The 25,047-nt window shown below is 39.7% G+C and overlaps 1 protein-coding gene across 2 annotated transcripts in view; it reads right to left on the bottom strand.

The window, feature by feature from the left end:
- The window catches only part of sema5a (sema domain, seven thrombospondin repeats (type 1 and type 1-like), transmembrane domain (TM) and short cytoplasmic domain, (semaphorin) 5A), a 111,076-nt gene that overhangs the window by 79,075 nt on the left and 6,954 nt on the right, over positions 1-25,047 (bottom strand). For both annotated transcript variants that reach the window (XR_010911745.1, XM_067486576.1), the window contains exon 2: positions 2,050-2,261. Coding sequence is in view for 1 of the 2 variants with exons in the window: in XM_067486576.1 (XP_067342677.1) it covers positions 2,050-2,197 (148 nt within the window). In the remaining variant the exon portion in view is untranslated. The remainder of the gene's footprint in view (positions 1-2,049; positions 2,262-25,047) is intronic.

Here is a 25,047-nt window from a genome sequence, read left to right on the forward strand (position 1 = left end):
GTTCATACAGTTTGAAGAACATGCCCTCAGGTTTAAGATTTGTAGGACGCAACAGTAGGTTTATCGATCATTCAAAATTATGAAAAATATTTTGCGACTGAACGCATCGTCCACCTGTTGTCCTACAGACGTCTTTACTGTTCACAGCAAAGCCTTTGGACTATCCAGGTGGTTACTGGACGAAGAACCGCGTACAAAGATCAGAGATGAAGCCTCTCAGTTCTCTCTCTTTTCTCTTCTTCTGTACTCTAGCCTGTGTGTTAGTGAACCATATCTGATTGCTAAGTGAAACGTCGTCCCTCTTTATTAATGCTCCTATATCTCAACCAAAGCACTAAGCTGGCGGAGCTTAATGGGCCACTCTGGTCCATTAGCGAACACAAACGCATTGACCACAGCTGACCCACTAGCTGGTGTGTGACCCCACCTCACGCAGAAAGCACACGGCAGGAATGTATCACGTAAGCTGGGCAGTTAGTCATTATCCCTGCACTAAATTGGCACTGAGAGAGAAGTGCCACCTCCGCCAGGATGCAAATTCCAGTTTCTATTTTCTTTTCTTTTTTGGGGTGACAGACTGCTGAACTGAACAATCTCTGATCACCAAGAAGTCCTATCAAGGGGACTCAACCCTACCTAAAGCAATCCTGACCTCAGCTTGCAATAAAGGGACAAAGACTAGAAAGAAAAACAGACAGTGAGAGAAAGGGCAGTAGATTTGGCAGCAGTTACACGAATATGAGGCTTTGCATGCATCTGGATCTTTGCACACATGCACTGACCTTGGTCCACCAGTTCAACTTCATTCTGGCCTGAATGCTATGTGATTATCTGGCAGCTGACGAAATACAGCTCAATGACAATTTGTTTCTTCGCAGTAGTAGACAGAACTGCATTGATTGCTATCAATATTTTCTTATCGCTTCTTAAGTCTCACAGCATTTCATTACAGTTTAGCTGTTCAACAGAAATGAAAGAGCTAGAGAAAGAACAATGAAATCTGATGAGGAATATTCTATATCTAAAAAAGGCAGAGCCATATATTAAAGACATATGAAGAAGTCTGAAGCGCTTTTTGTCTCAAGGGATTGAACAAAGATAACCAAATGAAATTAAGGCAATAGAGAAGGTTTTTCTGGAAAAGCTAAACTATTAAATTGAGAAAAAGAAAGCAACTGACAGATCCCTAAGCCTCTTAGTTACAGTTTCAGTCCCCTTATTGCCATACAACACATTGCAGTTTACTGCAATGGGAACAAATTTACTATTCAAAATACTTTTCTGAACAACACAAATCAAGAAATCTACACACTGTATTGGAATGTGAAGAATCACTGCATTAAATTAACTTAATTATTAAAAACACACACATATGCACAAACACACACATATTTATTTTATATCCTGCTTCATAGCCCTGTTTCCATCATATATTAAAATAATCCTCTTCTCATTATTCTTGTTTCTTGACCTGGACCCAGAAGGTCACATCTGACACAGAAAACTCCTGGGGCTTCAAGGCCTCATGGGTAGGTGTTACTGTTTTGTTATTATTGCACAGCTGTTCTTATTGTTATTATTTGCAATATGTACACAATGAAACATTCTTGGTAGTGATGCTTTTTAAATTGACATTGTACATAACCCCCCTAGCTACTGAGGAATGGCAGATAGTTTTAATAAATCTATTTTTGAGTCAGGTTTTATACGGAGTTCATGTAGACAGCATCATCCACACTAAGAAAAATGTATATATTATCCAGCGCTATAACAATTTGATGAGAAATTCCCTTAACAATCAGAACAGCTAATAACTAGCCACTCTAAAACAAACAAACAAAAACAAATCAAGATGATTTACTTCAGATATTGTTTACAATGTTGAGGTGCCAAAATGAACCCATGATGTGAACAGTACGTCTCCTACCAGAAGTAAAAAAACATTTTGGTTAAAGGAAATTTATAGAGAACTAGAGGATCTACTGTGAATAACTATATACAGTACGTTGCCGTGTACAGAAAGTATGTATGTACTTTTTGAAGCCTCACCTGAGTGTGGGATAAGTGGGTGCTCTGTCTTGTGACATGGCGATTCAGGCAGCAGCACTGGCCCTCTCCTACTGGCCACGCCTGCAGGCTGCAGGACCAGCATGCACTGCAGCAGCAGCAGTGCATGCTGGATAACTGGGTGTCCCATGGGGGCCTGGGCTCAGCTCACTTCTCCTCAGGCCTCAGGGGCCAAGAGCATTGGAGAAACACACCTGAAGAGACAGAAAAAGAAAGAGACAGATTTGGGTTTAAACAAAGGCTTATTTCACATTTGATTTAGTTTGAAGTGCTGAAAAGCTTGACACAGTATAGCACCTCAGCATCACTGCAATCACCAAGGATTCACTTCAGGAGATGAAAAGCGGCAAAAATAAATCAGTACAAAAAGGGAATGAAAGAGAGAGGTGCAAAAAAGAGAGAGTGTGACATATTGGGGGGGGGGTTTGCTGAGAAACACCAGTAGGTGTGTGCTCAGTGCAAGCACCCGGAGACCTGACACCTATGACACCTGCTGCATGAATCACAGATGACTCTGCATTCCCTCAAACTCCAAATGCATGTGTCTGTGTCCTCAAATAGTCAAGTTCATATACTATGTCTGTGTGCATGTCTTTACTGTCACTGCAGAGAAGCTTTATAGTATCTGATGAAAGGCCATAATAGTTGCATCTGCACTGTGTGCATTCATGTGTTTTTCATTATTAAGAGTCTATTTTTTATCTGTGACTGATATACTGCATGTTTGCAGCTGCACAGCACTTCTGGTGGGTCAATTAAATCCTACAGCTGCTGTAAATCTGATGTGTTTTTATTCACAACCAAACCCTGAAATTGCTGGATGTGATTATTATGCCGTATAGTGCTTACGGCAGATTCATGCTTCCCGGAGAAGTCATTTGCTTCAAGAAAAACAAAGCGGTTTGCACAACTCAATTGTTCATGATTTCTTTCGTTGTGGGGGTGAATTGATGAGCAGTCTAGACCATCTACATCATTACTTTTTAATCATTCATGTGATGCCATTACCAAGAATGAATCACGCTGTGTGTAGAAGGAGAATAAGACTCCCTGACTGTACACCACATTATGAGCAGCATGTGTGGTAGAGTACAAACACCGAAGAGAGGAGAAGGAGTTTGATAGAAGATAGCTGAACCTGTGCTTTCTTAATACTATTCTCTTTTTATTTCATTGTGTGGTGAAAGGGGCTTTTGATATATTGTCCAGTCAGTGGAAAAAAGTTGTTTGCAGAGCAAAGACTGAATAATCTTCATTTAATGTGGAGGGTAAGTGGCAAATAAGCAAAAGCTATTAATACCACTGTTGTTGTGGAAAGACAGCACACAAGCACAATAATAGTAAAAAAAAAAGACTGAACAAAAAGAAGTGGTGAACATTTGCTCATCTTAGTCAAACCTCGTCTCAGATATGACTCTCCCTTAGTGCTGGAAAGCCTGAAGTGGCTCTGAGACAGAACATAAGGCACCGCTCTACTCCAGCTTTCAAATAAAAACCCTAATGCCACCAGCGTGGTGGTTTCATTTCATTTTCTCCTTGAATGGAAAATTTACTCTACTTTTAGTGTGCATGAATACGCTACATGACCTTGGGGGCTATATAGGTTTTATACAAAGTCCAGTGTATGTATGCACAGGCAGCAGGGATATGTGGCTTGCCTTCACCCACAAAGTAATGTAAAACACCTGTCATCCACAGCAGGGAAAGCAAGTGACAGCCACTGCCAGTTTCCTCCCTCTGTTCCTTTCCCCCTTTCGTCTTGATGGCTCATACATCAGTTCTGTACTGTTTCGCAGTTTCGCTTTAGTCAACCTGTCATTTTACATGTCACTTTCCTTTGTCTAGTAGTTTTCTTGACAGTCTTTAACTATTTTTTTCACCAAAAAAAAGACTTTTACCTGTTGAGTAAGCGAGACATTTTCCCCAGGCAGGTTGTTAGCCGGGACATTCTTCAGGTCGTTTTTCAAACAGTCTTATAAACTTTTACGTCTGCATTCAATCATGGAAAATATTTCAAAATCTGAGGTGAACTTGATACAGGAAATAAGATTATGGATGTTTTTACAGTTTTTAGTGTGTAGATAGTTGGAGGTTTATAAGGTGTGTGCAGGTATTTAAATGTTTCACTACACAAGCACACACACACACACACACACACACACACACACACACACACACACTCCAAACTGCACACGCATGGAAGGGGTTGTCAGACAGGAGCAGGAGCCGAGGTCAGTGAGTTCAGCGCTCTCTGTTGACCTCCCTCCCTCTTTAACAGCCCTGGGGGTGACCTCACATTAGCTCATTCATTGCTGCACACACAAGTGCATTCACACACACCTCCATTTTATATATTAACAATACATGATGCAACTTTAAGCTACAGTTTAACCATTTTATTATTGCGTTTCCTGATGCCTCTCAGTGTCTCCTTGTTTTAATGTCTCACATAGATTTCACAGTTCTGTCAGATATAGTTGATTTTTATTTGGAGTTATGTAGTAAACAAACCAAAGTTATGTTTAAATTCAGTGTTTCTCAACAAATTGCCTTGTGTGTATCCTTGAGGTCTAAAGATTTTTTTCCATTTTCATAAAACAATTGCAAGGCCATTTCTTTTTGCATCTTTCAAATCGTGCAGCGCTCTTTGCCTTTGTTGGCGCATTACATATAACACTTCTTTCTGCAAACCCCCCCACCAACTGTTTGTCATTGAAAATAGTGGCAAGAGTATGTATATGTGTCACTTGCTCATAAAAACATTTCTTTTTTGTGTGGTCAGAACCTTAACATTAAAAAAGAAGTACACAAACATCTCTTAATTGACGAGGAATCTAAATATAACCTTACATTTTAATTTAATTTATGTGTTTTCCTTGGAAGCAACAGTGAAAAGAGAACGTGGCAATTAATGTCACAATCAAATTGCAAATGTTTGTTACTTTCTAGACAACAACTGAATGAATTTCCATCTATGTATTTACATGAAAATGAACCCTAATGAAAACCCGTCATTACACAGAAACTTGAATTAATTAAAAGAATTGCGACCTCTAAAATCTAGGAGACAGTAAAAATACCCACAGACTTGATTTATGCCCACACAAGCATCTGCAGCATCTGCCTTATGATGAAAAAAACTGAGTCCAGACGGTCTTGACTTGATTTAAAACCAAACCTTCTAAACTGTTGTTTCGGTCCCTCGACGTGATCTCTTGTGGATCCTATTTTCTCTTTAACTCAGCACAGGCCACTGACTGGTCCTGTGGGAGAAAACTGGAGCTTTCTCTGCTGTTCAGTGGTCTCAACTCTAAATCATTTCCAGGGCATTAGTACAAGACTCCACCACCTCCACCTCCTCTTCCTTCTGCTACCACTACTTCTTTGTCTTTGTCTCTCTCTCTCTCTCTCTCACACACACACACACACCTCTACAAATATGAACACACAAGAAGAGTACAGTGCCAGTGCATTTACAGCACATACACACACTGGAATCACCTTGGGACCAGATGATGGATCACACACACTAGTACATTCAGGACAAAGAGCAGAGGGAACCCAAGTCACACAAAAACTAAACATTGCTTGTCATTTGAAATGCACAGAGCTGGTGTAATCATATAATGCAGTTTCCCAGAAGAATAGTGTTAAGATCTGATGCACATTTTGTAAATTTGAAATTCTCACACATTCATCAGTATAACTTGTTGTATTATTTATACATCTCAACCTAATCAGGTTGCAATTTGAGTTTTTATTATTTACTACTCTTTATACACAGGTGATAGACTGTGACTTTACAAAAGAAATATACACAACAACCATGCTTTCAAATATAGCCCCCTGTGAGTTACAGATAATACATGGATGAAAGTTTGACTCAGTCTAATCAATGGTTCACTTTTCAAAGCTAAGATGTCATTTTTACTATGAAATACTTTGTGTACGTTCTTTGCTGGCTTGTAGTCAGAGGATAGACTGCAAAACACTGTAACTTATATACCCATTTAATCTGACTAAGTCAGACTGCCTTATTTTAGCTTTAAATAAACTCTGACATTTTTATATGAAAGGAGGATCGTTGATATCGCACCTCATCGGTTACACTGAAAGTGCTTTATGAAGACCAAACCTGCCTGTGTTATACGCACTGTGTTTTGAGACAGAATTAATTAACTCTCATAAATTCTCATACGCGAAAAAAGTTTGAGTAAAGTGTCATAATCTGTCAAATATCCTTCATAAATTCCAATTAAAACTAATGAATTACAGGTGAGTATGTAAAATGTTTAGGTAAAATAAAATTGCAGTACCTGGTTCCTCCTCAGATGTTAGTCCAATAATCACATATCACCAACTGTTAATTTCTAAACACATTTATACTTCAGGGAAAAGTTTTACAAATTTGGCACAAGGTGCATGGTGCAGATGAAAAACCTGTGAATGTACATTTTTTTAATTGGAATGTAAATGACATTTGATGGATTCCATTCTATTGACAATTATTTTTCTCGCTTATAGGACAAATCCTCTAAAATCCTGTGCAGCTTGGTGAATGTTGATGGCCTGATGTCCTTAGATAGTAAGTTATTCATCAAGCTCACACAAAGCAGAAGAATAACCATGCAGATAAAAAGTCTGCTTGCCGCCCAACATATACAGTTGAATAATAAATTGTCTCAGTCTGTCAATAACTGCTCACATTGTTTGTTTGAAAGTTTTATAATGACACCGCAGACAATTTTACACACAGGCACCAGCAAGCGCACACTGGTACCTGTGTGCGTCTATGCATTTTGGGAGTTGAGGTGTCTGCTAACTAATCAATTGAAGTCTTCCTGCAGTCACGAGTGGAGAGAGAATCATATTAACACTACTATTGATTTTGTGTAAGGGAGACTTCATGATGGTTGAATTACACTATACATAATGAATAGGCTCCTGAATAAATGCTGGCTTTGTATTTAACACACACGCATACGCACACACACACACGCATGCTCGCTTTCAAACAACTTTGTCAAATGCGAGTGGTGCAGTGATGATCCATCTGTCCAAACACAGTTAGGAGAGTGTGAGATCGGGGTCACACCACAGTGCTGATAGATTCCCTCTCTCGCTGTTTCTCTCCCGCTCTGTCTCTGGCCAGACAAGACACACACCAGTAAAATCAGCCCAGACTTTACTCTAAACCATAGCACAGACAAAACCCTGAGCTGCTGTATATAGCGGGATGTTTGTGAGGCAGAATGCTCGGATGCGATTGACTGGGTGTTTGCGTGTTTATCTCTCTGTCTATCAGACGGGTTATTGCCAGTTTTTGTTTGCTGTTCTGTGTCTCTGTCTGCCAATTGGTATCTTTGATTCTGGCGTCTTGTGTTTAGACTACAGCACACAAACAAAGGAAGGAGGTGTTTGCTTTTTACTTTTCTGTCGGCCTGTCTAAAAAGGACAGCTGACTAGTCTATTTCATTTTCTAAATGTCAAACTGACAACAAAATTATTGAATAAAACAATACCTTACTCAACACACTATAAATTAAAAGATGGTACGTGTGCAAAGCTAATCTTGCAGCCAGTGGTGGACTCACACTGTATATGGGGCAGGGGTGAAAAAAATGTGAGGGTCCCAGAGGACAGCAGTGTTTTGTGTTTATCTTTTTGAATGACCTATAAATGAAATATCCCAGTGTAAGTAGTTAGCAAGCTGTGAGTCTTTATCTGTGTCCTAACAATGTCCTTTAAACGTAATATTTGACATGAGCTTGTGGCCAGTACAAACTATTCTTTTCTGTTTTATTTTTTCTGTTGTCTTACAGAATACTGTCAAATAAATCTTACGGATATTTCTTTTCACTTCTTTTCACGTCTCTGTTTGTATTATTAGTACTTAAGTAATCCAGAAGCAATGGAAACTGATTGAGGTGTGTTACATTTAATATTGTGATACATAGGTTACTAAACATATTTTATGTACAGGTTATTAGTAATAGTATTACAATCCAATTTTAAAGTAAGCATCCCAGAGCCCATTAGGCGTAACAACTGGCTGACTGATTGACCAGATTAATGAGTGATTCACTGACCAGCAAAGTAGGTTACTGACTAATTGTTAGTCTAGCAGACTGATTGACAAGTGATCTGACAAAATAACAACCTAGGTGACAGAGAGACTGATGAGGCGTCCGACTGTGTGAATGACTGATGCGTAAAACACAACATGATTGACAGACCAAGTGGCCAAGTGACTGACTTTTCTTCTTCTCTGCCTGTCAGGGGGATTTTTTTGTACTGACATCTGTCAGATTTTTCATGCTTCTATCGTTATTCCTTCCTAGCTCTGCTTGGTTTCCACCATCCCCTGACCTTTTCCCTCACAGTTTATGGGTGTCTCATGGATTCAGTGGAGGAAGACAGAGACTGACATGATGATATCGCGATCAAAGGGTTATCACAGCGCAGCAGGGGCCTTTGCATTTGGCGACCCTCAGATCAAAGGGCAGATTAGTTGCATGCAAAGAAATGTTTGTGCCTCTCCAAGAGAAAGGGATTGATAAGCAAACTTGGATCCGATGCTTTGTTTGTTCCAATACCTTATCTGTGGTGCACAGTGTGGCTTTTGAAGCGCAAATCAAATGTGCACATGTGCAGTTAGTGTTTTCCACGCTTTCATATTTTTCCTCTGTCTCTTACACACACACACACACACACACACACACTTTCTTTTTCTCTAGAGCCCAGAATGCATTTCACACTCCAGCTTCCTTATTCTGAACCACATTTTCTCTGCAGTTGGATCACATAAGTGCATGTGAGAAAAAAATAACTGTCAAACATTGGGGCTCATGCAACCTTAATGTGTTTTACAGTGCCAAGACATGATTATGTGAACCCTATAAGAACGCCAGGTCTCCTACATTAATCGGTTGTAATAGGTGATCAGATCTTCATCATCAAAGCCGAGCCAAGCTGGCATCAAAGAACTAGGTGCCTGTTGCATTGGCTCACATCTCCTTCATCTGGGAACCTGAACCATAGCCAAGGCCCGACTACCTCAATACATTCTGCAACTGTGTGTGAGGAAGGAGAAGACCTAACATTACATTTATTTAAACTGAAAACAAAGCAGCATTAGCTTTTCACACATTTTCACACCACCCGCTCACCACAGGCTCACATACTTCTAATCTATAATATGGTTGGTAATAAGTTGCAAGAGGCTCTGCAGGTGTTGTCAGCCTATCATCTTTTAGTAGTTGGTCGACCTTCAACCTGGTGTGTCAAGGCACAAACAAAGTGGTAGTTAAATGTTATATAAATAATGTTTCCGAGAAAATGTTAAAATTCTGAAGCATTTTTAAAAATACTTTTATTTAATTAATTAAATAACATCTCAAACGTAAATATATTAAATATATAAAACTACATACATTGTAATTATTTATTTGGTAATAAGGGACAAGTTACCCTTTATGTATATTGAGAGAAAAACTATTTCTCCACTGTGAAGTCAATAACACAACACAAGCCTTTTACCCAAATACACACCCATTTTTTGTTTTTAATTTATGGTTCACAAAACACTGAAATCTACATCAATGCAAACAAATAGACACATTGTTGCAATTAGGAAACTACAGTACAACCTGCAGGCTGAGTACAGTAAATTATATTTTCATTATTAGGCCTACTGTCTGTTGCCCTATATTTTATTTACTTTAGTGATTAGATAAGTTCCACGCTTTCAGTAAAACTGCTGACATTACTGCATTCGAGCAGAAAATTGAAAATGCCCTGTAACAAGCCGCTCCTAAAACTGAACACATCTGCTGCCGTGTACCTCTTGTGTTTATTTCTTACAGTCTTCTTTGCTTTTAAGAATTATTTCTTTGGAAATACAAGATTTCTATAGCTGACACTGGCAGAGTATTGTTGTCCGTTTGCTTATGCAAAATGTTATAATGTTATATCTTCCCCTGCACATAATCTGACTCAATGTGAATATTAATCTGTTCTATTAATCTATTAATCCGCAAAATGATCCAAATTTGGAAAAACATCTAAATTAACAAGCAGTGAATCTGTTTCCTCTTTCAGTGTGTTTCTGGGTTTGGAAAATGTTACAGATTAAAACTGTGTGATTTTCTGTGTATTTTCTGCTCAGTATATGGAAAGAAGGGACACAGCTGATGAAACTCAGGCACTAGGGACACGGAACGGGAGAGAGTTTCTCTAGTGGCAGAATAAAACTTCACAGGAACTCAACTTAGTTACTGTAAAAGTTTGTTTTCTACAAACTTCTGCTGAAACTTTTACCTAAACATACCCTTTACCTCCGCTTCCAGGGTTAATTTAAGATAGTGTCACACTCCTCCGCCTCTGAGTAATGGTTGTAAACTTCTATAGCTTTGCTGTTTTGTGCAAGATGAAAAACAGTGAATCTTAAATAAGCCAAATGTTGTGTACGGCACTGAGATGCTGAAGTTTTTTTAACCAGTCCTCATGACTCGCCTGACCACAACCATAGCTTTGGTCCAGTTCCATTTGGGACATACATCACACACATTTGCACACAGTCATTAAGCCACAGAAAAAAAAACAAAAAAACAAAAAACGACTCTCTCTACTGTCTTGCTCGAAAACATACCCAGCAATTTTATCTGAGAGTCCCACCCTAACTCTCCAGAGGTTCCTAAATTGTGCTGTTATTTTTACTCAACTCACTTATCCTCTAGCACTCATGCTGGTGCGTTACCACGTGCTCGACTGTGGTCTGCCTGTCTACAGCAACACAACAACAGACACGGGAAGCCTTCAGCACCGTGTGATATGTGGCAGAAAAAGTGACATCATGCTTGAAAAGAGAGAAACATCCTAGTGAAAAGTTCTCACACGCCACTACGCAGGAATTACCAGTATGACCTGGCCCTGTCTTCCTGCTTTCATGATTGCTGGAGCTAGTTCAATATGACCTGTGACTCTGAAACATTACAGAAAGCCTGACAGGGTAACCCCTCTGAATACAGAGCACGGCTTTCAAAACTGTTCACTTCCAAATTTAGGTCAAGGTAAGGCAGAGTCGGGACTTGTAGCCTACACAGCTGACTACATAATTACAAAGAATTAATCATTTTTGGGTTTGTTGGTTTCTTCTCGGTACTACACACTGAGGAATCTTTTCCTTTTTATTTCCATTAGAAAGTGTTTCAATAAATCTTTTTATGCTGCAACCAGACCACACAATGTTTTTGTCCAATTAGATGATTAAGAGTCATGAATTGTTCTTTAGGTTGACAGATATAACAAACTACACATTATGACCAATGTGACCAATCACAGCTCCTTATCAGGGCCAGTTCATTGGACTTCACGGACTTGCCTACAGCTGCACCTTGTAGCATGAACAGCATCAATCGTTGTTTACTTCTACATGTTAACAGTTATGAATACTGTGCAGGGCCGAGCTTTGTGCTCAGTGTTGCCCAGCACGTTGTGGATAATGAAAGAAAGAAATCTCACATGCTTGACTTTGTTTTAGAACAGTATGAGGCATCGCAGACAAGGCGTAGGTTCTCATCATGAAACATCACACAAAGTAAAACCAAATGTCAGGTCCAACGCCCGTTTTCAGTGGGCCTATAATAGGGCTAAGCTAAAGAACTACTGGCTACAGCAACATATTAATGATGAAGATACTGAATTCACAAAAAAAGGAATCCACCAAAAAAATGACACATCAAATACTGATGCTGTCAAAGCCTGTAGCATCTCATACATGCAAGTTACTCTTTGGTGTCAGTGTGTGATGACAGGGTTTGATCTTCTCTGATTGGTTAGAAATAAATTAAAATCAAACATGCGCTGCAGACAGTGGGATGGTTCATCTGCATGGCTTCCACATGTACATCCTCACTTTCAGTGACGATTAATATTACTCCCAAGTCCCCACTTTACTGCCCAGGCCACCTGTGCTGAGAGATGTCTGAAACAACCAAGTGTCATCTTGTGAAAAAAATCCAGTGGCCGAGCCAGGCACTGATCGCCTGTTGAGACGCGGCTCTGACACACAGCCCAGACCCTCGGGCTACTGTCTGAGCTGCTCTCAGTGTCAAGAAAGCGCTTGTTCGCAGGGAGCAAGTTGTCACAACAGCCTCGCAGCACTGGAGTGGCTTAAATCTCAGAGACAAAACAGAGAGTTTGTCAGCACTGTCCCAAAACTACACCTCACCGAGAGTTGGTATTTCCATAACAACCTCAGCAAAAAACTACAAAGTACCTCTCTGACAGAAAAGCAAGAGTTTAGCTTGCTACCAGCCCCTTACATAAAATTTTGGGGTATTTCTTCAATGCTTAAGTCATTGATGAATTTGACTTAAAACGTAGCATTGAAGATTAACACAGACCCAAATCCCTTTGTTTATCAGTGTTAAGATGATCGAAACAATGCCCTCATGGATGTTTGAACAATTTTCTGTCATTTTTCTCAACATTTAAATGTTCAGGTGATGCACTGGCATCAAAGATTTTTTCCACTTCAAAGTCTTTGTTCGGTGTTTGGGTCAATCCACATGTCAGAAGAGGTGTTGTCTGGCTGATCAAGGCAGTGGTGCACGATGGCCAAAGACTTACACCAAAGTAATACTTCACACACGCAAGAATCAATCACAACTTCTGCAGAGATGATCTTCTCTTTTCAGCAAAAACATCTTAAAAGTAAAAATAAAGTCTTGACCAACAAGATGTGATATTTTGTTTTGTTGTTTCTCCTATAAAGTGTAAGTTCAACACATCTTTTCATACTTTTTTTTGTTTGTTTAATATGGACATCCATCGTTGCAACATTTAAGTTAATAATAAAACACAATTATGTGAAAGCACTTGACTCCTTTAAATATCTGAATACAACTATGTGCAATCCCACTTGGTGAATCATTAACACAAAGACACTTAGCTTGTGTTTAGAGGCGAAGATGCAAACTGAGGGGAGTCGCTGCCCTGCTAATAACAAGAGTAGCTAACGGATCTGTACTTTTAAACAGGCACAGATGCGCCTCCCAGAATAATGCTACTGTGATTCTAAACAGACTCTAAATTAAAAGAGAATTACATCTGAAGATGAAATCAGCTGTAAACTGTAAAATCAGTCAGGGGAGACTTTTTTTGTTCTGCACATACTGCAGTTTGGTATCATCGAATTACTAATACTGTTATCAATCATATCAGCTTTAGCAGTGACAGGATGGACTGGGGAAATGATGGATGAAATCTCTTACGGATAGATTCCACTGCAGTGGAGGCTGAGATCCTTTCATTATACTGTACTTCCTGTATGTACGGAGGTTCCACTGCCTTCTGAGTACAGCTTGGAGGTTGAAGGGTGTGTTTACTCAGGTCCTTCAGCAAAAAATTTAACAAAATCTTCTATATTATGTTCAGAGGTGAGGAATATTTTACTCTTTTTCTCTTTAGTGATCCATTACTTTAAAGCTGCACTAATTCATTTTTTGTATCAACAATAGATCAAATAACTACAAATAATGGGAAAGGGGCTATTTCTAGTGATGAACCTACAGAAAATTGCCACCTGACTGTTATTGTCAATTAATTGACATAGTTTTAAACTTGATTTATAGAATATTTCCAAAAGTTTTCTTTTGCAGATATCTCACAAAAAAAAAAAAAAAAAAATGAATAGTGTTGCCTCATTGTAACATTTAGCAGTTTCCTCAATGGACATCAAGAGTCAAGTAAAAACATCATGTTTTATTTATTTTTTATTAAAAAATACACTATGGTCACACTTTTTTGAGTGGAAGAAACATACAACAGCATGGTTCACTGATGTGTTTTTATTAGTTTGTGAACAGTGGAGGTCTATTGCACAGACGAATAAGCTAAAACCCGTTTCTGAATTCACAGACACAAATCATTGTTGGTTTCACTCTTTTATGGGATTTGCTGACAATAACAACAACAGTAAAGAAAATCACCGACCTTAAACTCTTTATTTTGGTTTTGGCTCATAGCATCTCTTCCCTGCCATTGGCAGGCTTCGGTTTATGTTTCTTCTTTTTTTTAAAAGCCAGATATTTTACTCAGGATATTTTTAGAATTTTGTTCAGCTTGTACTTACCCTTTAAAATAATCTGCTTCTGTACATTTTTATTGTATTCTGAGTAAAGGCAAGCACTGTGTCCGTTCTTTATCACTATGTTTTCTTTTGAGTTCATAACGCCAACAGAATATACTGCATGGAATAAACTAATTACTTCGTACATAGGACTTTAAAGCCGAATTATTGTAACACTCTGCACTATTACTCAGTTTACGCTGTTCTGTTTTGAATGATGATTTAAATTTACTTTATTAAAAGGAGATGACAGTATAACTTCAGGTCCAATCTGCATGACAACAAACAGAAGAAATTTCAGCTTTATTTCAAAATTTTAACCTTCACTAACAAAAATTCTAATCAGTCAAAGCAAAAAAAGAGCCAGGGGACGGGGGAAGTGTACTATAATCAATCATCCTACGTTTCTTGTAATCAAGCACATCCAAGATAACAAGGCTAACATGCTGCCAACTCCTATGCTCAGTAATTATATGGCTGAAAAGCAACAACCACCACTTTGGCTAAAAAAAAAATTATACATATATTTTAACACATATAATGGGCTTACAGATGATGAGGAAGCCATAAGGAAGCTTTCTTGAGATGACTCGTCTTACTGTATCTGAAGAAATGTGGCAGGAGGGATAGTAATTTTGCTCTTGGCTCTACTGGAACCAATTAATTACCCAGGCGTGTGTGTGTGTGTGTGTGTGTGTGTGTCTGTGCTTAGTCTTTGTAATTTGTCCCGTTAACATTAGAGGCTGGCACAATAGCACAAAGTTATAGCATTAATGAGAGGGAGAGGTGGGTTTAGTAAATGGCAGCTGTTTTAACACGAGGAAAATATGCAGCTGAAGGGGTCTTTGTGTGTTTGTGTGTGCATGTGTGTGCCTGTCTGAGGCTCTGTCTCCCTGAACATGTCTCCCAAGGATAAACTGGAACAACAGAAGAGCAGAGTTGGAGACGGAGCCTGCAGGCATCCGACGTGATTGTGTCTCTGCTAGACCAAGCAAACAGATGTAGGCCTATCTCCCTCTGTATGCCTCCCCCTCGATCTTCTGGTGCTAGAAAGACTAAAGGATTGTGTTTCACCGAGAGCTGAGCGGACTAGTCCACCTTGATAAGTAGCCTACTCAAAAATAGAGAGCGTGAGAGTTGCAGCCACTTTGACAACCAACTTGCACACCTTAGCCCAAGGCAACTCTTGTCTCTAGATCTATTAAGACCATGTTAACGCAAAAACTTCAGCCAAACTATGGAATGTACAACTTCAGTAAATCTTCTTTCACCTCCTTTTTTCACTTCACTTCTGCTGGAGCAGGACCCGAGAGTAAAGGCTTTATTTGGATTCCCATACTCCAGGAGAAGGCTTTATGAGTAATTTGAACAACTACAATGTACAGCACTCGAAACATATCGATCCTGCATTTATATATGCTGTATTACAGGCATTGTGCATATTTTATGAATGGCCACAAGTAATGACATATTGCACGCACAGTGAGAAACACTAAACCTAATGTTTTAACTTTAAGTGGTAATTGTTCACATACGCCTTAATACCTGAGAACACACACAAACTCACACACTCGCACGAACGCACATGCAAACACATCCAACTTGCTCCTACACCGACAGAAAATCACAGGTTTACTAAAAAACAGTGTTCAATTTATGAACTGGAAATATATTAATTTCAGTTTGCCTTCAGGGGCCCTATTTGAACAAAGTCAGGAGGTCTCCATGAGGTCATGAGTAAATACTGCTGGTTAATAAGCTTATTTACATCCAGAGAAGATGCGGCCAAGGAAATCAAATGATTTGTGCTCTGTCTTTGAAATTCAACACATTAAAGAGGCTAACTTTTAACATCAGGGCTCGGTGATTAGGATTCTGGTGACATGCGGTAATTGCATTGCCTTCTGTGTGATCCAGTGTATTTTCCCCATGAGAGAGGCCAGGCTGATTTTTGAAGAAGCACAGTAACATTCACATCTCACAACTCACTCTCGGTGGGATAAACTGTGAAAGCAAAGGAGTAGCCGAGGCAACAATCACAAATATTAATAGAAGGGGAGATGTCCCTAATTAACATGGCTGCATCATGACGCATGTGTAGCTGCATTTTCACTTGCTTTCACTGTCCCTTAAGAGAATTTACAGAAAGGTAAGAAACGTCAATCAAACAGCACATTATGTTTGTCACAGTTCATCACAACCTCTGCAGAAACCCACACAAACTTTAATTAAAGGTTTCAACTCACATCCCCCGTTCTTTATTAATTATTTGCTCAAATAAATTATTAATCCCAATGCTGTCCTTCACAGTGCAGCATGAATATTCACAACTCACACCAAATTTAAAAAGTAGTGATGTTGAGAGCGGAGGTTTTTAGCAACCCATATTTCCCTGCTAAGAGTGAAAATCATTTAAGTCAACACACTGCACACAACGCACTGTTACTGCAAGGTAAAAAGCTTAAGACCACACCACACATGGGCCCATTCATTATCTAACCCACATCAATAGACAGGATTATCTACATGCTTAAGTCCAAGAGTTTAATGACTAGGTTGTCATTTACCATGTGCTCATTAACCACTGTAACAAAGCCTTTTGTGCAGGTAGATTTCCTGTGTAAATGCCAATTGGAAGGTCGGGAGAAGCAGTGAATGGGAGCCAAGTAAAAACACTGGTTTAATGAAAATCTTGTCCTTATATAAGAAAGCACTTGCGGTGAATAGATAAGTGCAGCCCAATTTCACAAAACTAAAGGTGAACTAAAGTAACATCAATGTAAAACAGGACACAGGAATACACAGGAATCTGTATCTGCGTGTGTGTGTGTGTGCGTGTGTGTGTGTGTGTGTGTGTGTGTGTTTGTGTTGGTTAAGGGTTGATAGATTTGAGAAGTTGCCACACTTTGTAGACAAGGACAGGAAGAGAGACATTAAACTTGTAAGGGAAAAAGAAAGCTGAGGTTCACGCAGATTTTCTCCGGTGTCATTATTGATGCAGATCCCTCGGTGCGTCACGCTACATTCTTACTAATCAAGTCTGACTATAATATTTCCACACTGTCTCTTTCTCTGATCAGTGACACTCTGCCCTTCTTTAAAAGCATAAAACTTCAGACAGGAAGCGTGAACTGCACAGTTAATCCTCCCTGCTGGTGTGTTGCTAAACCATCAACATGCCATGTTAGATGGACAGACGAGCCGGAGGAATGTAAAATAGGGAAAGATCACAGGGGTACAGACCACACAGGGGAAAGTAAAGACACACTTTTCAGTTTGAGCACTACAGAAATATTACCTGTTACATTAACATCGACTCCAAAAATCTCCATAGTATGTGGACTGCATGTCAGCATATATGATATATCCATATTAAATGCCACTAAATCAGATCTCTTTATAGTCTTAAATTTATCATATCAGTCTGTTTTTTGTTCACACTTTTTGTTTTAGCGTGCTAATATTTGCTAATTAGCACTTCAGTTAAACTACAGCTGAGACTGCTGAGAATGTCAGGGGAGCACCTGCACAAGCCAAGATTCACTCTTTGGATACCAAAGATATTTCAGTCTGGACCAGGCAGGAATCGACTAACAGACTGTCACAGCAATCAGGCTGCTATCAATGTGACATTCTTTTAGCGGGTTGGTTTTTGGTTGTGAGGAAAAAGGAGAAACAGTGCAAAGAACAGAACTGGTGAAGATGAAGTTATAAAAAGAGCTGCAGAATGATCAGGCTGAGCAACACATTTAGCGTCAGACAGTGAATGCAGCATCATTCAGAACTGTATGTCCTTGCTGCACCAGTGCACGACAAACTCTGCACTATGTATATTGGACAATTTGAAGGTGATGCTGCCTCTGCCCGTGGGTCAGGATATAGAGGAAGAGGAAATTGATTTGGGGAGATATTGTTCATTCTTATTCATATTTCCAACAGTGATATAGGGCCTAAGCTATGTTTCAGCAGGAATAAAGAAAAGATAAGTTGATTAATCTATTAAGTGATAAACAGAATAACTAAAAGTAAAATGAAAATGTCAGTTTTTTACTGTTTCAATTGTTAGATTATTTTCCATTTATTGACATTTTATAAACTACACAACCAAACTATTAATTCAGAAATGGGGGTGATCTATAACACAGAACTCTATTGTACACACACACGCAGACAAACCACGCACTTTTCTTGTAGCAACAATCCAGTCTTTAAAGACTCAGCAGGACAAACATTTGAAGATGTCACAGTAAAAAAAAAAAAAACTGCTGGGATTTTAGGTGTCTGTGTGTATCGTTCCACTGCACCCCTAAAAGACTGACATAAAAAACATAAAAGTTTTCTATTATTAACCTAAATGAGCATTTCTCTTTGGTAATGTGTTGTCATTTCACTCCAAAAAACTGACAGTCAGATGAGTATGTGTGAGTTGTATGACCACCAATACTTTGTGTTGGAACAAATTACATATGAAACACTTTGAGTAAAAGTACAGAAACAGAATTCTCAAAACTCCCCTCTGTCTCACTAGGAGAGGACTGCATCAGCACATATACAGTAGGAGTGCGTGTGTGTGTAAATGCACTGAGCGGCTTCAGGCTTCATGTTGGCATTGAACGAGTTTTATGGGAGAAACTCAAAAGTTTCCGGTATTAAAGTGACAAGCTGTAGTCTATATATGAGGCAGTATTAGTCTTCATAGCTGCAGGCTCCTCTACCAACTTGATTGGGCAGGTGGGCCAAATGCTTTGTGCCCTCTCTTAACTGCACTGAAGGCTCGTACAAGGACAAGTTGACATAAACACGCACATTAGCACACAAAGGCATAAACCCACACCTCAGCAATCTTCCTCCCCCGCCTGTTTTTGTTCTGTTAATGCCTACATGCCACCACCTCTCTCAAAGCGCCACCTTGGAATAAAAACAATACAACCAATCTGCAGCAACAGCTACTGTACATCAACTTCCCCGACAGATGAAGAGACACATAAGCCGATATGGGACGTGTCTATAGCTGTGGCAGGTCTAATTTAAGCTCGCGGCTAAATATACTGGAGAGTGCAATGTTGCCCCTCTGAACCATGCAGTTTCATGATGCCTTTGATGGCTTAACATCAAAGCTAAATATCATCACTTTTAACTCCCATATATTAATTCACTTTCTATGTTTAGGTTCTGCCTGATAATGCTGCAAAGGGGGAAAAAAGTTGCCCTCACAATGCATATTCATGCAGCATACACACACTACAACACCTAAGAGGACACACAGAACACTGAGCTTTGGTCGACTGACCTAAATTTCCCCAGAATTATGGCATGTATTAAAATGGAAATACCTTCCTGTGTCATTATGATAACAATTACAGGTTGCGGTCGCGGTTAAAACCCCTTCACTGCTCAAAATTCCCAGGAGTCAGTCATAAGAAGACTGAGTGTATTTAATGTGTGGTCTCTTCTGTTGTTCAGCCCTGGGGTCCACCTGAGCTTCACTGTAGGCCAAAAACAGATGTTCCTGCCTGTATATGTGCAGGTTCTTTGTGTTTGTGTGTGTGTGTGTGCGCGTGTGTGCACCGCTTCTCACTACCTTAAAGAATTGCATTTGTGCACAGCTGTCTACCTAAACCAAATGTTTCTATTACTGCTGAAATGCCTCTTTGTTACTGTGTGTGTGTGTGTGTGTGTGTGTGTGTGTACATGACCCACTTGTTTCAGTTTATATTTACTTGCGGCTCCTCTGTGAGTTTGTTACAGTTATTTTAACTCACATGTTTATATATGTGTGTTTATATATGTTTATCTGTGTGTTTCGGCTTTTTTTGCTCCATTATTCTGTTGGTTGTTTAAAAAATATATGTAACTATTTAAATAAATTATCACTTAATTAATTATAAACTGAAACACACCATTTTTCAATTCCATAATTTGGCATTTTTCTTTGACATAAGATACACAATTTCCAAAACAAACCAGTAAATGAGTAAAACAAAGATGAGAGACTTTGGATTTCAGTGTACGGAACGGTAACAAGACGGGTAATGGTATCGACTGTGTGAGATGTTTATTTCTCCTTCTCCTGCTCGAAGAAGACTATTATTAAGATCTGGGTAGTGTGCATCACATCCTCTGCAAACCTTTTGGTCTCACACTGTCCTAACTTTCAAAATATAAAAAGTGAAGGAAAAGACCTGATGAGGAGAAGAGGCAAGAAAATGCATTTAGGATTATCTGAGATTGATTACTGGAGAGAGGCTAGTTATAATGAGAGGAATAGAGGAACAGTGGTTGAACGAGCTGGAGTAGAAGATGAAGAGGAGAGCTTGGATGAGATGAAATTAGGGGATGTAGCACAGGTAGAGGAGGTTGGAGGGAACAGGAGAAGGGTTTTAAAGAGGTTAGCTAGGAACAAGAGGAGCTGTGTGTGAGGAGGAGAATGGAGATGATTAATAGAAGATGAGTTTAGATGGACAGAAAGAAAGTGACTGAGGAGTTTAGAGGTACTTTAGTGAAAGGGAAGATGGGTTGGAAAGTGAGGATTTGCTATGAAGAGCATCTGGGCTTTCCATAAATAATGCACATACCATGCCCTGAACCTGCAGCTCCTTACTTCTCTGCAGTCCAATCCACAGAGATAATTGAATCAGCACATAAAAACAACAGGGGAACAGACCCAGGGTGAGCTGCTCAGGCACAGCTGGAAAAGCAACAGCTCCCCCACTTTTAAACTAAAAGGAAAGCAAACACCACGGGAAACAGAAGTATATGGGACTGTGCTGTCCAGAGAGCTGACTCTGCATGGCCCCTCACAGGAGCCACAGCACCAGGTGCTACACAGTGCAGGTCTGTTTAACATCCAATTCTACTCCAATTCTGTGTGTCTTTTAGTTTTGTAGACCAACCAACCCACCCCATGCGTCTCTGTTTTCACGAACACACTTGGTTTTGTTTTATGTAAACTGCAATCATATGACTGTAATCATTCATCACAGTGTGAAAAAATGACAGAATGGGTGAAAATTGATTCAAGCTCACCCACTGACAAGGAAAAACAGTCTGAAATAAACCAGTTCACACACAAAAAAAACTTTAAGAACCCAGCTGCTTTTACAGGCTGGAGAATGTTGCGGGGGCAAGAAGTCAAAACTGGGTGAGAGGCAGCTTAACGTGCTCTGCTAGCTAGGAGTTTTTATCCGGGCTCATCAAGTAAAGTACTGTTATTGTAAAGGGGAAATTGCCTGTAAAAACTTCCCCTCTGCTACGACATCGCTCACACCGAATAGAAGACCTACCAGTGAAAGTTCAATCTGGGAACAGCGTGTAAATAAACAACACTAGGTGTAAACGAGCCTAACAGGGAGAGTAGAGAAAAGGGGGTTAGTCCTGTCTACAGCTGGCCCAGACTGTTAATGTCTGCACTTTTTCTATTAGATGGGACCCCCTGGCTGCCTCATATAATTATGTTATTCTTCTGGGTCTGTGAGTGTGGGTGTCTGCATTGTGAGACTGTGTCTGGAGGTGATAAAACAGCAGAAAGCACATAAATAATGACTTAATGATCCCCTCCACCCTTAGCTATAATGATGACGATGGAGTTTTCCAGCCCGGGATGCTGGTGGGGGGCAAGCAGGGTAAGCCACATGTCTTCCAGGTGTGCTCAACTCAAACTCTGTCAATTCTTAACCTCCCGACTTGCGATGTGTATGTCCACTTTAATTTTGTCCGCCTTTAATTGTCCCACCATGGGACTACTATCATCTATAAGCTTGTGCTTTCTCGTGTGAGTGTTCATCTTGTTGCAATTGTGGAAATCTAATACAGGCAAAAGCTTTCTGTTCTCAAGAGAATGATACAGTTGGATGATCTGCATTAATCATCCCGTCAAGTTGCATTCTTCTGTATACAGTGAAGTGTATGAAAGTGGGAAATGAGCATTTGAAAGAAAAAGTCTGAAGAGCAGGTAACATTGGTGTGGGTCCAAAATCCTGAATCAGGCTTGTAGAAAAATTATAGTCCAGCAACTGAAGCAGAAAGAAAGGTATGATTTGCGTAATTGTTTCTTGAGCTACCAATGCTTTATAACAATAGCAGAGAATCATAAGACTGTACACTGAAATTAACATCCTTTACCTCCTTCACAGTAATCCTGCCCTGCAGCTATATATGGCTGCAGATTATTTGTGTTGGAGGTATTATGCAGGTATTTCTAATCATTTTGCCAACAACTAAGTGGCTGAAAAAAAAAAAAAAATCTAACTCCGGAGTTGAGAGAGAAGTCGGAATGCCATCGATTCACAGTGTGTTAGAGGAAAAAGATGACTAAGAAGCATCAAAGACTGGGAATCAAATATGAAAATAGTGGCCATAACCTGCCAATTACTGTAATTGCTTCAGCTAAAAGATGATAAACCCTGGAGACTTTTCAAGAGGAATGCAAGAAATCTAACAAAGAATACCTATGTGTGCACATATGCAACTGCTTAAAAAAAGTCACATTTTTAAAAGGCATGAAGCATTTTTTGAATATATTTTGAAATAATGACATGTTAATCATGATGGAGTAGAGTGTCTCACAGAGTCTATGAGGCTGGAGGGAGTCGGCAGGGGTGTGGAGCTCTGTTGACAGGTTACATTGGGTGTACAGAGACCTGTCGCTGTCTGTGGATGATATGAAATGAATCGACTCCAGAAAGCAGAAACCTTTGTCGTTTGATGCCAAGTAATGAACAACCCTGCCCATGACACTAAACACGATCCTGACCCTGCACTCTGACCTCCACTAATAGGAGCCAGGGTGAGTTAAAATGTATTTTCCTCAAGGGATGAATAAATTATTGTATTAATATTGCGGTTTTGGAGGCGAGAAGCCTGTTGGGTAAGGAAGAAAACTTCCTATTTCTCTAAAAAAAAATATGGATTGTTTGCAGATCTCCAACTATAAATTTCAGGTAACACCAGCAGAGGCATTAGAAAATACTTGACAATCTTTATCCGCACAATTACCTCCTGAGTATCAGCTGCTTGATGGTTTCTGGCAACAGTTTCCTCTTTACATTGTCCAATACTACTCCTCTTTCTGCGCTTTTCTAAAGTCAATAAAAAGAAGTTGACCCTGCAGGAAAGAATCCCCTTTTGCCCTTAACTGTTGCAGAGAGGGGAGTAGGTTTTCTAACCAAAAAGCCTTAGGGGAACAGCATGGAGCACAAAATACATCAGGATGCTACGGGGCCCTTGCTTCAGAGGGGCAGAGGTCTATTTTTAATGACAACAAGAGCACTGCAACAAAGTGTTGTGGTAGTGCAAGTCCAGAGGAAATTTATCCTGTGCGTAGGAGTTCCCTCCCTCACTGAGCCTGTCTTAAGAGTTCTGCAGCGGCTTTAGTCAAAAACAACCACAAAGATTTCCTCCAACAAAATCCATTTTATCCTCCATTTATAATGATTTGACTGAGCTGATCTCGGCTAATCCTCATTAAGGAAAATAGTCTTTCCTCCTCTTAGTCCCCTGCTGTCATGACATGCAGCGAGAGAGTGTGTGTTTTGTGTTTTTATCTGTGCACGTTCCATGCACAATATATGTATATCTGATTGAAAGGGCGGCAGGAAAGCTCAGGTCAGCTCTGGTCAACCTAAGGTCAACAAATGGGTGCAGATCCATCTTTGAGAGTGAAACTCGACCCTTTCCTTTCAGCTGCTCTGAGTCACATGCAGACCCCAGAAGGCCTAACACATGCACCCAAGAACATGTGAAATGAAATATTACTATTATTCAAAATTGTATTCACTGATATTCTTGGCTTCTGCTTCAATCTGCTTTGCTTATTCCACAGGATTTATTTATTGATATCATCTTCTTTTGTGTCTGGCTGCCTTTTCTCGCACTCTCTCTGTTAAATCTTGTCCTTCACTGCATGATGCTGCAGGGTTTAATCTGTTTTGTTCAGACAATACAACAGCGCACAGCAAACTGCCTCAAAATGCGTGTGTATCCTGAGATGTGTGTTTTAGGTGCGTTAGTGTCGTCCGTAGAAAGACTGACAATCCACACCCCAAGAATTAATCTATTGTCTTTTACAGCAACTCAAATCCTTATCACTGAAGCCCAGTACCTGACTAAACTTTTAATAGACTTAATGTACCATAACAAAATATCCCTTGAAACCAAACTCCCACTCTTGTAAAATAGCATTCAACTCCGAATGACCACTTCCTCTCATGCACACCGCTTAATAAAAATCTAAGTCCAGTCAGCGTAGCGTACTGTGCAATCAACAAAATAAGGTGGTTGTGCTGGCAGACAGCCAGGCAGCCGGGTTTCTAACTGAGAGCTCATTCTTCCCCATAGTTTATTCAAGGAAGAATAAAATGTTTTTTCAGAAGGAATAATAAGTGGCTCGTTATTCACCGCTGGTGGTTTGTATTGGACCACACATCCTCTGTGTGGTTTCACCTTCAGAACTGAGGCAGCATTGTGCCTATGAACGGGCCACACTGCAGATTTGTGCCTTACACAGACCAAGAAGGAGGCATGACTCAAAGGACATCTCATGTCTGTACAGTGTGGAGTGTTTGCAGGCTACGTTTTGGAAAACAATACAGAAGGTGCAATGAAGAAACACTCAACCATTAAGAGCACGAGACTGTGTTGTCCTACTTGTTTCTTCCTTTTCTCTTTTTCATGAAGGGTGTTTTAATTAAGACTGAATTCCTAAACTCATTGTTAACATTCTTAAGAGAATGTTTATTTTGTTAAAAACCTTAATTTTTAATGATAAATAGTTACTGGACTGATATTTACCTCTACCGAGTTTAAGGTGAACAAAAACGCATTGCTAGCACCTAAAGTCTTTCTTTCAG

Source organism: Channa argus, chromosome 19 (genome assembly GCF_033026475.1).
Source record: "Channa argus isolate prfri chromosome 19, Channa argus male v1.0, whole genome shotgun sequence".
NCBI lineage: Eukaryota > Metazoa > Chordata > Actinopteri > Anabantiformes > Channidae > Channa > Channa argus.